At 32.5% G+C, this 15921-nt stretch overlaps 1 protein-coding gene across 1 annotated transcript in view; it reads left to right on the plus strand.

Annotated features, from left to right (window-relative positions):
- Positions 1 to 14468, plus strand: part of LOC148277420 (laminin subunit alpha-like) — an 83671-nt gene extending 69203 nt beyond the window's left edge. The window contains exons 41-57 of the mRNA XM_088232906.1: positions 123 to 284; positions 2453 to 2640; positions 2731 to 2939; positions 3196 to 3527; positions 3612 to 3742; positions 3835 to 4119; positions 4262 to 4472; positions 5004 to 5336; positions 6442 to 6758; positions 6843 to 7090; positions 7180 to 7290; positions 8804 to 8986; positions 9437 to 9603; positions 9691 to 9933; positions 11038 to 11184; positions 11265 to 11496; positions 12276 to 14468. Coding sequence (XP_088089032.1) covers positions 123 to 284; positions 2453 to 2640; positions 2731 to 2939; positions 3196 to 3527; positions 3612 to 3742; positions 3835 to 4119; positions 4262 to 4472; positions 5004 to 5336; positions 6442 to 6758; positions 6843 to 7090; positions 7180 to 7290; positions 8804 to 8986; positions 9437 to 9603; positions 9691 to 9933; positions 11038 to 11184; positions 11265 to 11496; positions 12276 to 12535 — 3759 coding nt within the window. The 3' untranslated portion in view covers positions 12536 to 14468. The remainder of the gene's footprint in view (positions 1 to 122; positions 285 to 2452; positions 2641 to 2730; positions 2940 to 3195; positions 3528 to 3611; positions 3743 to 3834; positions 4120 to 4261; positions 4473 to 5003; positions 5337 to 6441; positions 6759 to 6842; positions 7091 to 7179; positions 7291 to 8803; positions 8987 to 9436; positions 9604 to 9690; positions 9934 to 11037; positions 11185 to 11264; positions 11497 to 12275) is intronic.
- The last annotated feature ends 1453 nt before the right edge of the window (positions 14469 to 15921 follow it).

A 15921-nucleotide genomic window follows, 5' to 3' on the forward strand; every position in this document is an offset into this window, starting at 1 on the left:
GTTTTAATGAAAACATTTCGACAAGTTTTTTATTCTAGTTGCCTAGAATTCCAGAGCATAAAAATAATGTTTAACTTCACTATTCCGTATTTATTATATAACATACCCCTTTTTGTTTACAGTCTCAACGGTTGAATGACTTGTACGAGACATCAAAGAACAATTCTCAGACAGAGCATGCGGTACAAGGAGCGTCTGCCTACCCAGATATAGTAAAGGAAATAAATGCAGCTAATGAATCAGCCCACGCAGCTGACGCGGCTATGAAGAACGCTACAATTTTGGTATCAAAATATTTCCTTTTTTTATTATATTTATAATCTTAGTACTGTGGAAGTAGCAATTTTCTTAAATCAATGACACCCCAGAGCGTGCCAAGTGGACAGCGGAGAGGCCTCATCCATAAACTTATACAAGTTATAAATTAAAAATACTTGGTAAACTTCCTCTTATTTATTTGATTTTTCAATGCTTTGTATTTTTTTAATTACTCGTGACGTCACTAGTTCTATTGGGCGAGTTGCTCTAATTGGTGGATTGACTTCCCGAAAACCGAAAATCTATTACAACACACTACCATTGTTGATTTACGAGAACTTCATTTAAAGTAGTCCATTTTTATTAATTTTTTCATACATTTTAGAAAAACTTGCCGTACAATTAAATGCTCTAATTTTTTACTGCATGTATGAAAACATTTTTTTAATTAAATTTTCCGTTACATTGAACTTCATCGTAATAAAAACATAATTTAACCTTTATTTTTTTGCATGTAATCTGAATCAAAATATTCATGCATGTACATTCTGTCAAACAAATATCGGGACTGAGTCAAAAAACAACAACATATCAATTTTTCTTACAAATTTATTGAATTTCCCCTTAAAATAGGCTCTTTTTGAAGCGGTACGTTTTTTCTAATGAATAATTAAGTCATCCAAGCACTTTTTGTAGGCATACTTCGGAATCGCCTTAAGTTCTCTCTGCCAATTTTATTTTACGTCTTTAATCGAGTCAAAACTAGTTCCACAAAGCAAAAAAGAAAATAAAAAAAGTCACATGGAGCCAGGTCATACAGGGGTTGTTTGGTGACAATCATTGAGTTTTGGTTAAAAAATTCATTCAATTCAATCCAAGAGTCATTCTTCCCCGGCCTTTTCTCCAGATGTTCTCTCTTAAACATGTCATAACACTCAAATAATATGGTTTTTTCACTGTTTGGCCGTCGGAAAGAACTTCTGAGTGAACAGTACCATGAATATCAAAGAAAACAGTTAGCATAAAGCAGCGACTTTGGTTATTACGGTTTCGGCTCATTGGGCAAGCACTATTCTGATGCCTGTTGGCTAGTTTGCATGTCGTACTCATAATCCCATGTCTTGTCACCAGTTACGATGTGTTCTATGAAAGTGGGGTCCCTTTTGACTCGTTCCAGCATGTCCTCAGCAATTGAGTTCGTTGCTGCAAATGAAAAAAAATCAGCGCTTTTGGAACAAGCCGCACTGCAACGCGTCTCATGCCCAAAACATTAACCAAAATCATTCAAACCGATTCGTGAGAAATGTTAGTTCACTTGAACCTCACAGACATCTCGGATTGTGGTATATCTTACACGATCACTTAATGTCTTTCCAGCAATAGCATCATTACTGATGTCTTAGCATACTTTTGGTCTTGATAGTGTCTGCCCTTGCTTCAATGCCATATGTAAGGATACTTGCGCACATGTCTTTTACATGCGTACTTTGCTGTCTGTTCTCTATATCTTTATTCCTCCATATGACAACTCTTAGGCAGCCCGCCACAGCTGCAGCATTATCTACCTAAAGCCTTACTTTTCTGAGGAGCTCATGAGAGCTGTGCAGTTAACTGTCAAGATATCTGAACTGGGTCACTTGTTCAATTGGCTCGTCACATACTGAGATTCTGCACTCTAATGGATCTTTGGATAATGTCATAAACTTTGTTTTTGCTACGGAGATAATCATGTTGTATTTGGAGCAGGATTCAAATAGTATAATTATTACATTTCTGTTATGCGTTGATAAATCAATGTTAAAAAAAAAACTATTTTTGAACTGTAATTTTGAAATTGTGTAAAACGAGGTTCCAGTGTTTATACATTTTCAATATGAATAAGTGACTAAGGAAAATTACAGTTTAAAGTGCAAAGTTTAGTGTGGTGATGCAATTTAAACTGAAACAAATTTATTGGATAAGTAAGATAACCATAGCAATAGAAAAGAGGCAGAAATTGTAACCCAGGATTTTCTTTTAAAATCCAATTTTATTGTAAATTTTAAATTCTTTCTTAACCTTTATCATTTCTTCATATTTATGGTATTCTAATTAAAAATTTACTTTTCCTTGTAATTTTTTTCAAACCAGTAATATTTACATAGCAGAATTATAATTTACAACAGTTATTTATTATGAATTTTCATACTTTCAGTCTAAAGGTTTGGGTGAACGTGTAGCCATTTCTAAGGCTAATAGTACAAATCTTCATCAAGAAGCTTTCAATTCTTTACAACAAGTTCAAGCTAAACTTAAGCCCGAATTAAATATCGCAGAGAAGGCTGTTAAAACAGTTCAAGACTTGAACCAACTTGCAGATGATTCTAATAATGCTATAATTTCGTGAGTATAAAATAATAATTGCTACTTGCTAGCTTATCGTGTTCGAATTGTGGGTAATGTTTTGATGTTTTCCTAAATTTCTGACTACAGGTCACTTTCAAGTGTTCCTGTCATGTCCCTAGAACCATTTATTGAAGATGCCAATAGTAACTCTCAAAAGGTAAATGAAACAGCAGACGAAGTTAATAATATCATGAAACAAGTATCACAATCTCTTCCAAACAGTTTACAACAGGCCGAGCGACTTCCTAAAGACATTGATGAAACAATGAAGTCTTCAGGACTCATCAAAAATGATTGTAAGATCATATTTTTTTATTTTTTTACCTAGAATTTATTTTTAAGCTTGTTTGGTTGGTTCTGGTAATTAATCATATATGATTTTCATTTAGATTATTAATTATATATGAATTATTTTCCACTTTGCCCTTTAGTAAAAATTGTCTTGTCTCGTCTCCTGTCTTTGTAAACCGCCTATCTAAATAAGTTTTTTTTTAAACAAATTACTGTGCTTTCACACCAAAATAAATAAGATTTTGTTTTATCCCTTTTCAGTGAATACTGTAGAAAAAGCTATTCCCACCATTAAAAAAATGGTTTCTGATGCTCAAGAAAATCATCAAAAGATAGATAAATCAATCAAGGAAGTTGATAGCAAAATTGAACAGCTTCGTAATACCATCGCTATGGCTAAAGATGTTGCAAATCGAATCAAAGTTGGTGTTCAATTTGGTCCTACGACAACTTTACAACTCAAGCCTCCAGATAATGTTGATGAACTTGGGACTTCTACTCACGTTTCTGCCTACTTTAGAACACCCCAAGAAAATGGTTTCTTGATGTACTTGGGTAACCAAAAAGGCACCAAATTGCGAAGAACAAAGAGTGTTAGTACTTGAGATTATTTTTACATTTGGTTATTATTCCAGTATGTACATTAGTGTATGTTTTAACTATTTGCTTTTTAATAGGATGACTTCATGGCTCTCGAAATTGTCAAAGGAAAACCGACACTTACAATAAATATTGGAGAGGGTCCAATGAAAATCACAAGTGATAAAACCGTGTCTGATAATGTTTGGTATCAAGTAATAGTCGACAGGTATATTGATTTTTATTTTTTCAATTTACATTTTACAAACTACATATCTTGATTTCCGTAAAAATCTTACTGATAAAGTTTTCTTCTTTAAGGGTTGGCAAGAATGTGAAGATGACAATTCGTGAGGAACTACCGGGTGGTGCGGAGAAATTACATGTTACCGAAGATGTCTTACCAGGAATGCATACTATTTTCAACTTAGATAAAGATCAGTCTAAGCTATTTGTTGGTGGCTATCCCAATGCATTCAATGTACAGGAAGATGTTGAGTTTTCATCCTTTGAAGGGCAGATTGAAGAACTCGTTATTGGTGATACTCCTGTAGGTCTTTGGAACTTCGTTGATGCACAAGGAAATAAGAATGGAGCTCAAGGAAGGTATAATTTGTTTCTTCTACCTACATTACTATTTTATTGTAAATAGTTGTTTTGGTTTCTGAATAATATTTTTTCAGTATTATTTATCAATATGACATTTTCTCGTTAAATACATATATCCAAAATGTGCTCGTTATTTCAGAGGCGTGTTGATCAACCAACAACCCAATACAGGATACAGATTTGATGGCAATGGTTATGCTATTGTGGATTCACGGTCATATAAAATGCAGGAAACATCTGACATACAACTTAAATTCAAGACATATGCTAAGGAAGGCCTTCTCTTCTTAGCAGGGAAGAATAGAAAATTCTTATCTATTGAAATGCGTGATGGTAGAGTATTCTTACAGGTATTGTTTTCTTTTCGACTTTATTTTTTTTCCTTTCTAGTTTTTAATTCAGCATCGAAATTATTTTTTTAAAGAATAAATAAAATTACTTTGTTTTATGAACCACTTATTTATTATCACAACCGACTAGTTTCGGCAACTCACTTTGCCCTCTTCAGAGTTATTTAATGACTAAATGTACATATGTAAAAGAAACAGTGAACAGTGGGTGTTGATAAAGATTAGGGGGTATTTGTGTTTAAGGTAGGGTTAGATTTTACAGGGAAAATATTCCCTACCATTAACACAATTACCCCCTCTTCTATCCTTTTCGACACCCACTGCTCACTGTTTCTTTTTTGTTTGTATATTTAGTCATTATATAACCGTAAAAAGGGTAACGTGAGTTTCCGAAACTAGTCGGTTGTGGTAATAAATAAGTGGTTCATAAAACAAAGTAAATTTATGTATTCCTTTAAAATATAACAATGAACTACAAAGTTAGTGCTACAAACATCCAAAATATCCTAATTTATTGATTAATTTTTTCAGTATAATCTTGGTGGAAATGTATTGACAATAGGGTCTTTGAAAACATATAACGATGGACTATGGCACACACTTAGTGCTTCTCGAGACCGCAAAAAGGGTCAACTTAATATTGATGACGTTCTCATTGAGACCAATGAAGCTAGTGGGAGCGAATTTATGCTACAAATATCAGATAAAATGTACTTCGGTGGATATCCCAATAAACACAACTATACAGAAGTCATCAACACTGGATTTGATGGCTGCATAGATGATGTCATTATATCTGGAACACCCGTAGACCTCAGCCAGAATCTACAAGCGTTTGGTGTTAATCCTGGTTGTCCCATTAAGGTATGTAACATGAACTTTCACAGGTAATAAAAAATCTTTTTTTTTTTCTACTGAGCGTCAATAAAATGTTTGTGCATCATATTATTTAGGGACTTTTGCTGTTTTCCGACAGATAGTGTCCTTACTTATGGCGATCATGCTCTCTCTGGAATAACTTGTAGAGATTGATTTCGACGCTTTAAAAATAACGATTTTGATGTTGAAGATAAAGTATGCTCTTGCACATGACAAAGAATCGGAAGCATTTCTCGATATAGATCTATGTCAATCATTAGGGGTTGATCGCACAACAGTTGGCAAAATGTTTAAAAGCATTTGGAATTATTCAAAATGAAGAAATTGGGTGCCGTACAAATTAAAGCTGAAAAACTTTGAACCGCGTTTTTTCACGTGTGAACCTGTGCTTCAATGACAGAAAAGGTAAGGTTTTTAGCACTAGTGATGAAAGTTCACTACGATAACCCGAAGCATAAAAAATCATGGGGTTAGCCCAGACATTCATCAAGATCGATGGCAATGCCGAATATCCATGGTTCCAAACTCATGCTCTGTATTTGGTGGGATCAGCTAGGTATAGTGTATTATGAGCTCCTCAAACCCAACAATACTATCATAGGGGATGGCTATGGACTACAATTGAGTACTGAGCATTGAAGGAAAAATGACCCCAATACAAGTAGAGACACAACAAAGTAATTTTGCAGCATCATGACGCTCGGCCACATGTTGCAAAGCCAGTTGAAACATAATTTAAAATGCTCGAATGGGAAATCCTATCCCACTCGCCGTATTCACCGGACATTGCTACTTCCGAATAGCACTTGTTCTGAGCAATGACTTATGGCCTGGCTGAGCAGCACTTCCATTCTTATAAAGATTCCAAAAAATTACTTTATATCCTCAAAAGATGAGACGCTCTTTCGAGATGGTATTCGTATGTTGCCAGAAAGATGAGAGAAAGTAATCGCTAGCGTTGGACAATACTTTCAATGACACATTATTTACTAATTTTTAAAAATAAACCATTCGTTTTCACGAAAAAACAACGAGAACTTATTCAAGTCCCCAATATATTATCTTATAGTAATTTATATTTTTCTTTTAGTTTGCCAGATTGGTTTCGTTTGCACCCGACTCTCAAGGCTATTTAAGAAAACCTAATGCATCATCTTCCAATGCTTTCCAATTGAGTCTTAAGTTCAAGACATCGGCTAAAGAAGGTTTAATATTCTACGCCACTAACAGTTACCAGTCTGCAGGAATATCACTTTCTCTTCTTAATGGGACGCTAGTAGCCTTAAGTCAGATGGAGAAACTTACAACTGGATCAAATATGTATAATGATGATCAGTGGCATGTTGTTACAGTAACACACGATAGTTCCGCATTAGGAATAGTTGTTGACGACTACGATGATTACTGGTATGTTTTTATGCACATTAAATTTATTTTACTCAGTCAGTTTTAGTGGCACAGTAGTCATTTCCTTCATTTCAATTTTCACAGGTCAGATACTAGTCCCCCTAAACTTCACTTTATGTATGGAGATCTGTTCATTGGTGGAGTGCCACCCGGATATACAATTACTCCATCAGGATCTGCCACGAAGAAATCATTCTCGGGCTGTCTTGGAGATGCTACCATTAATGGAGCTATCATAAACTTCGCAAGCGCCATAGAGAGAAGCGGTGAAACTTTGGGACGTTGCACCAAAGAGCCGAAGGCGATTTCTGGTCAAGTTCCACCAACACATGGTACATAGTACTTCTATTTTTTTTTTTACTGATATACTGAGGTACCTTCATGTGATTTTGTCAATAATGTTTTTCATTTAATTTTTTAGTGCCCATGGTACCACATGAAGGCAATATTTTAGAAGCAGAAATAGATGATATAACAAAACCACCTCCCGGAAGAAAGAATATTACACGAGTACCACCACACAGAATCCAAGGTAAGTTCTCTATTTGTAACACATCATTTATAGTTTGTCATGTACATATATATTTACATACACGATTTTTCAGTGCTAGACTGCGAAACTTCAAAGGAACATTCCTCATGGTAAGCTTTAAAAAAATCCTAATCATTTTTTTCCAAAAACACATGTTTTAAAAAAAAATATTTTTTTATGTAATCTCAAAATTTGGTAAATCTTTAATTTCTCAGACTAGCATACCTTCCGCAAACCCCTACCCCTCCCTTACAAAAAAATGAAATAAAAACGTATTTGACCAATGAAGCGACACGCACCAGACGCGGACAAGGGAAGCGGCTGGGTAGGAGAGGGGTAGGGGGTTTGTGGAGGGACTGCTAGCCGGAGAAATTAAGGATTGACTCCATTTTAAGATTATTATTATTTTTTTTGTTTTTTCAATTAGTTTTTGGAAAAAAAATATTATGATTTCTTTTCAAGTTTACCATGAGGAATGTTCCACTGAAGTTTTGCGGTCTAGCCCTGAAAAACCGTGTGTATCAGTGACGTGCGGTGGCATTTAACTATAGGCAAGTATTTTTAAACCAATTCCATTGTTAGTATTTTGTCACTACTTAAATCTCAAATCACAGATCTTATTCATGTTCAACATAATCACATCTCTGTCCGCACTGGATGCAGAGCACTTAATGCAGCATATATCGATCATCTGTTACATGAAGGCAAGGTGATCAACCTTACGCTTCAGACGCCAGTCCAGGAACATGAAGTATTGACATGCAGAACCACCTTTTTACTTAATATTTCATGTCGACGTTCCCAGGAATCATATTCGGGACCTCAAACATGGTGGCCAAATGCGCTAACCACTACACTACGAGGTGGACCTTATCTCTACTTGAATTCAGGCTTCTGGTTCTATTTCACACACATAGCTGTATTCTTCATTCGCCCGGACTTGTAAAATTATTAACAATTATTGCCATTTATTAATGTTTATTATTTTTAAAAAATATTTGGTATTCCTATAGTGTATTATAATGAATTAGGTAATACATAAGTCATCCCATACTCATTTTACATAGGTACACATTTATTTAAAAAATGCTTTATACAACAATCAACACAATGTTATATTCGTTTTACATAGTTAAATGATAAAAGAAGATGCGTAATCAAAATTATAGTACGGGTTATTTTTACAAAAATTACATTAGTAAAAATTTTAATTATTTAATTTTAAATATTTATTTTTTTAGTAACTACAACAAATATATTTTTATTAATATGCTGTTAATCGTAGTGATCTCGAGTGGGTTCGATGTTCACTAATTAATAACTTATAAAAAATTGTGACAAACACCCAGGCAACTTTCCGCCTGCGCGCGCAGTTATGCCTAAGTAAAAATCACCGTGCTTCATGTTTGTTTTTCATATATTGTGACTGTTTTGTGTGATATGTTTGTACAAAATGTAGTAGGTATCATAGTTTTTTTTTCGGATACACTTTTTCATTTGTATATTTACATAGGGCCAAATGCTGGAAAAGAATTCAAACCCAAAGAACCCACTACACAAAAACCAATATCAAGAAAAGAAAACGTAGATACAAACCAAGAGAGACAAACCAAAAGACCTCCACCGTCTGTAGAAAAATGTAAATATGGATCAGGAACGGTTAAAGATGGAAATCTGATTGATGGCTTCAGGTTTGGTAAGATCACTCTCAATAATATACTTCTGAGTTTCTTGTACAGCCATTACTGTGATGTGCAAATATTTAAGCATTTGTTTATTTGCTAGTTACTTCTAATTTAACGATAGTCACCTACTACTATTATGAATAATAAATTATGTTTATTTATATTTTTATTGTCAATTTAATTTGATTCACATTTATTGAGTCACAAGTCTCATCTCCACGGGACCAAAGTCCCGTGTTAGGATGGGACAAATAATACACTTAAACAATATAGCACAACAGTAATATTATACAAAACAAGAACATAATTAAAAAATAACGCAGCATATCAATATAAAATGAACAAAGACAAACACTTGATTTGCATGAAAAAAACTATCTCAAATCAGATGCTCTATATTATTTTTTCATGTGTTATATGAGAAAAATATAATCAATATATTATATCGTATTAATTTACAGGTAGTTCATATGACAGCAGAATTGAGTTTGAGAAACTCCCTGCCAGATACAAAGAGAGCTTTGATTTTAGTATAGAATTTAATACCACATCAGAACGTGGTGTACTCTTCTATGCTGCGGACAGATCACATAAGAACTTTGTGTCATTATTCATGAAGGATGGAAAGGTATAAATTAACGTATCTTTATACAGTTTGTTAATACATATATTCATATTTATTTAATACATATTATTGTGGTACATTTGTTTTTAGATTCACTATTCATTCAACTGCGGAACAGGACCTGCTAGATTAGTTTCACAAAAAACATATAATGATGCAGAATGGCATTCGGTAGTATTTAACCGAGAGCAAACTAGTGGGAAACTCATTGTGGATGGTGAGGTTGTTGCTGAAGGACAATCCCAAGGATCTTCCAACTATATAATCATGCAAGGACCATTCTACATGGGCGGAATAGCTAATGTTTCCACAGACGTACTTTATAATTTGCAGGTAAATTTTTTTTATAGATTCATTTACTTAGTGAAATCTTCCTCAAAAATATCATATTATGAGTGATAGTAAAAAATTTACTTTAAAAATGAAAAAAAAAACTTTTTCTCCATAAAGACTATTTATCAGGAAACATTTATGCTTATTTAGAATTACAGATAATAGTATTGTAATGAGTTATTTCAAGGAAATCAACTTGTCTTTTTTATGTTAAAATAAGACAACAACATACAGATTTACAATCATATAAATAATCACATAAAAAATAAAATCAGCACCCAATAATTGTTCTCAAATTGATTGTACCACAAAATAGTAAAAGAAAATAATAATAATACTAATACAGAAAATACATACAGAACCGCTTCAGTATCACCAACCACGCTCTAATCAGGACTTAACTAAAGCATCTGCCAATGCTCTACCAAACTCGTGAATGGCAGAATAATGTATGCACCCAATCCCTTCTTGTTTCACATTCATAGGGCCAAAACGTTCGCAGACTAACTAGCCGTCCGCAAAATCAACAGAACCGATGGACTTGATAAAGTGCCCATAACTAAAAAAAATATATCAGATCTAAATTTGTTGCAACAGAGAGGGAAAACATTTTTGAGAAGAGAATATGAAGGTGTAGGCATTTACAGGTCTTATGATCTGTCCTTGGCTGGTTTAAGTGGCCACTTTACACACTGCGTAACATTCACAATTCTGCCTATGTTTGAACATCACATTTCCTCAACTCTTCCATCTGTTGACTTTTGTGAAGTAAAAGAGCTGAAACCCTTATCATGTTGGTTATAATTGGCTATCTGCAAACATTTGGACATACTCAAAACATTGTGGAATCAACTAATCGGTAAAAGAAGAAGTATGCAAATTGGAAAACTGTTTTCAGGCCTTGCCTAGTAGGTAAATTGTTTCAGCCGGATGAATCTCTACAATCTGTACACTCTCATTCAAAAGAACCTTTAGATACATTCAGATTTACAATTCCCAATTATGGCTTTTAAAAGACTATGAAATCTTCACTAATGTGTGCTTTGTAATATGTGTGTTCATTTTCATCAATAATTTTAATATTCAACATTTTTATGATTTTAGGAATCTTATAATCCTTTCAATGGATGTTTACGCAACTTTTTAATGGGTGGTGAACCAGTGACAGATATTAAATCTAAAGTAGCTACATATTCTTGTGCTCAACAACTAGAAAGAGGAATTCACTTTGGAGGAAAGGGATATCTCAGGGTAAATATGTACCTATAAATGTGTTTATTGAATATGGATTTTAAAGAATATTATACTTAATGGTGTTTCGAATTCAACAGCTTCTACAAAATATAATATTGGGAGAAGAGTTTGAAATATCTTTAGATATAAAAACTCGTCAATCTTCTGGTATACTTTTGAGTGTCAACAGCAGGAAAGGTTTCATCGTGTTGGAGATAGTCAATAATACGATCATCATAAGAGTTAACAATGGGGAAGGACCCTTCCAAGCTTCCAACGTATTGAAAAATCAGTACCTGCTGTGTGATGGAGATTGGCACAATATTTACGGTAATTAATTTATAATATTTTTTAAATTGTGATTTTTTAATTTATTTATTGCATTACAAAGCTGTGCATAAATAATGTCTGAGGACTTTACAAGCCCTGTTGGGACAAATATGATCAACAGTAGAAACATTCTAGAAAAAAAAAACTATAAATATAAAGCATAATAGAAAAATGATTCACAAATGAAATCAAGGTGAGTAAAACATAATTGATGAGCGTATTAATTCTAATTTTCAATAAATTATTTATTATTGCTGTTCATTTGTTTACAAAAGTCTTTTCGTTTTTATAAAAACAAATTGTTTTTAGTAGTGACATGACATGCTCGATAGATATTCTCGGGTAAAAATCCTGAAACAATGGCAAAAGAGTTGAGATTAGTCCACTTCATGGTCTATTTAGCACATTTGCCTACCATGCCTGCTGAGATCCTGGGTTTGATTCCCAGCAAGGTCAATTTAAAATATATATTTAGTAGATGGTTTTTCATTGTAATTTAACGTTCCTCGAATAGTGCTTGAATCACAATATTGTCTTCGTGTACATTACAAATTAATAATTGCTGATACACTGCGATTGAAGTACAAATGATAATTATGTATTTACAAAGGTGTGTTTACATTGTAATATTTCACTGACTTTATAAGACTTACCTTCATGTAACAGACGATTCTAGGCAATGCCTAAAAATATTTTCCTATTTTTATTACTTTATATATTTATTTATAATCTAAATATCACGCGCGGGTTTTACAAATATTTATTTAATTATATTACAGTTGCAAAATCCAAACATGTTGTGACTGTTGGAGTCGAGGGGGCATTCAGTGAGCCCGGGATTGGAAAAGGAATCTCCACCAATATCACCTCCTCTATCTTTATTGGTGGCCATCCTTACATAGGAAAAGTCAGAGGGTCACGCTCGCACAAGAACTTCATTGGGTGCATCAAAAATATCCATATCCGGAAAGCCAAAATAGAAATAATACCGTCCAGTGCCCATGGAGATGCTCGCATAGGATATTGTCCCGCTGATTAAGTTTGATCCAATAACCACATGTACCACAAACCCAACATCATGTATTAATCGGTTAAATAACACATACTTCGATGAAGCTAACAATAAGACTTTTTTTAATGCGTTACATTTAAAAATCTTAAATAAAATAACTTTTTACCATAAATTTTAATATTATTTCCATGCATTCTATTTTTTGTAAGACAGTGGCGTTCAAAGCAGTTTTTAAAAATAATAATATGGTAATTATGAAGGTCTCGTGCATGGTATCAACGAGTTTTTTTTCGAAATACTTTTTTTAATTTGCAATATAAATATGTTCATTTTAATAATAATATATCTTTCTAAATATCTGTTGATGCATTACTGATTTACATTACAATTTCTTTTACATTACCGATTTTATATTTTCTTCCAATTCACTAATCCTCACCATTTATTTTATTTAATCCTCTGATTTGGATAAACCTACCTACATTTAAAATAATAATCACAAGTGTCACTTGTGTCACGTGTCTTGCATAGCTTTAAGTATAAAAAAAACTACCTAAGCTTAATTATTTAACCAACCGATTTGCCAAATACATTTTTTCTTCTTCAATTAATCATAGTGCATCAGTAATCAGATGGCAGAACGGACCATTTGTATTTTTTCTCAGTTTTTTTAATTTTCAGCAGTTTTAATAAATATTTCAGTATACACAGAAAAAAAAAAACAACACTAATATTTAAAAAGGTTATTAATTCTTGAAAACCTGACAAAACACTAAAATATTTTAGTTTGTAGATTGAATCTAGGTTTTATTTCAGCTCTCCTGAACATTTTTTAAAACACGGATGATCCTTTCTGCCATCTGACTACCGATATATTTGTGGGCAAAATTTAATGTTTGTGTGTTACGTATCTTTCTTGTGTTTTTATACATTTTGTTTACTATCTTATTCTGCAGAGTTATTCTAATTAACTGTCAATGCAAATGCGAATGCGAACAATAATGAAAAACAGATATTAATACCCGGCATATAACATTATAGCTTAAAGGTATTTTGGCATTTGATAAATGTATACTTTTAGGGCCAGTTTTATAAACATCCGTAAGTAAGCTTAATATCACTTTCAACTAATATTTGGTATACTAGCCGATTGTAACATTTTATAAATGATCGTAGCAATACCAATCGGGTATATAAATCCAATTTTGGCAGGAAAAATACTATGACCCACATTTTTTTTGTTGATCATTTATTTTATTTTCAACTTAATTAATTTGCGAAATGTGATTATTTCTTGTATATTAAGTACCATCCTTATATTTTTTTACTCCGCATTGTTTTAGGCAAAGATTATACATTGTATTAGTAATAGGTATACAAACAGCAATGCTTTATAATATTTACATAATTTACAAATCAGAATTAGGAAAATTAGAAAAAACAAATAAATTGAAACTTTGATTATTAAAGTACTTACCGCTGCCATCAGTTAACAAAATTGGTTTGTAAAACAAATAACCATCAGTTATTGTTACGATCGGCAAATGGTTCTTAGTACTTACTAATGTTTGATAGATTGTTTAAAAAACTAGCCCTTAGGACAGTAAAAAAAAAAGTCAAGAACAAGCCTCTGAAAAGTAGTATTTTATCAACTATTAAAGCAAAATACCCACTGGCAAACAACAAAGGTATAATAACAGTTACAGTAACCAACTTGAAATATTTATGTGTCCGCTACATTCAGTACCTATATTTAATGCGAAGTCTTACCAACAATTCCCAAAAAGCAATTGGAAAAACAACAGTAAAATCCAATTTACACAAATAATTATCTTTCAATTTGGTTACAATAAAAATATATATCCATGCTTATCAATTTTCTTATTTTGCACTATTGCAAACATTCTTTACTTATATTTTCAGTGTTTTCAGATCTAATAAAAAACAGTTTGTAAAAAAATCTTTTATTTTACATATTTACTTTTAACAAACAGATAAATAAAACATTAAGGCACTCCGAGATCATATTAATAACTAATCTTCACTGAAGAGAAATTTAATTTAGGTGAAAAAAAAAACATATTTTGTACAATACAATTCAAAGTTGTGCCAGCACACAGTTAAACAAGCGCATACATAGCTAAACAAGCGCGTACATAGGTAATTCCAAAGTCAAATAAACAACATAGATATAATTTTGCATCAATGCACCTAAAAATAGATAAAAATATCGCACTCATTCTCCTATCCACACCTAATGGTGTACAGGGCACTGCATTGGTACACCAACTATAGCGTATTTTGATCATTTTTGTTACTTGACGGTAAGATGATCAGTCTTACGCTTCAGGTGTCAGTCCGGGGACTATGAAATATTCTAGTGTAAAAACACCTTAAATGAATATTTCATGTTAACCATGCCGGGAATTGAAACCGAGACCAAAGGTGCTGACCATGAGGCGGACAGGCTGGTATATAAAAATATACATAATGTGTTTATATGGATTTTTCATGACATAATCAAAAATAATAATCAGAATTATTATTTATACAATTTTATTATTAAACAATTCTTTTATAATACTATATCTGTACATATTAGGTTTTGTTGTGCATGAAATCACACTTTCAAGTCACAATAAATTAATTAAACTCTATTATATAAAACTATAACTTATTTTAACTTTTACGATAATGTACAAACAAAAAATAGTTTCTTTTACTCAAAATAAAAATAGATGAATTCACAAAATATTATGCATATATTTTGTGCATATTTTCCAAACTAGGAGGCGCCGAGAGAAGTACAAAGATTTTGACATAAAAGCTCGTTCATATATCGTGGGGTAATTACTACAACAAGATTACTTCAAAATCAGGATTTAAGAATCAGCATCTAAAAATATTTTTTGCCCTCCTTCATGAATGTTTAAAATAGACAAGATGTGATGCATTGAAATAATATTAGGATGATTTGAATGCACCACATGTCTATTAGTAGCATTTATGGCGGATACAAAAATGTGTTTTTAGTAGTCAACTCAAAAATTCCGATTTCGAAGTGACCTAGGAGTAGTAATTACCCCACGATATTATATTTGTTATAAAGACAACACTATCACAATACAAAAGCTAGGTGCCTTAACATGCGCTTTTACCCTTTGTTCACATATTTAAAAATAAACAAACTGAATGATTACAATAATCACAGTCCCGAACAATTCACCAAATTCAGTTAATTTCGTCAACTGTCTTTTGGTACAGTAATTTTTCTTGCATATTTTTTATTAAAGTAATAATGAATTTCCTTAAAACATATTTCGAAATTCATGGCAATGAAAAAAAATCAATAGTTTTATTCATAATAAAAAAATCTAGATTTTTATTCTCAAATTAAATGTTTCGTAAACATT

The sequence above is a fragment of the Micrasema longulum genome, unplaced genomic scaffold, assembly GCF_059751315.1.
Source record: "Micrasema longulum isolate JH-2025_06_02 unplaced genomic scaffold, ASM5975131v1 h1tg001037l, whole genome shotgun sequence".
NCBI lineage: Eukaryota > Metazoa > Arthropoda > Insecta > Trichoptera > Brachycentridae > Micrasema > Micrasema longulum.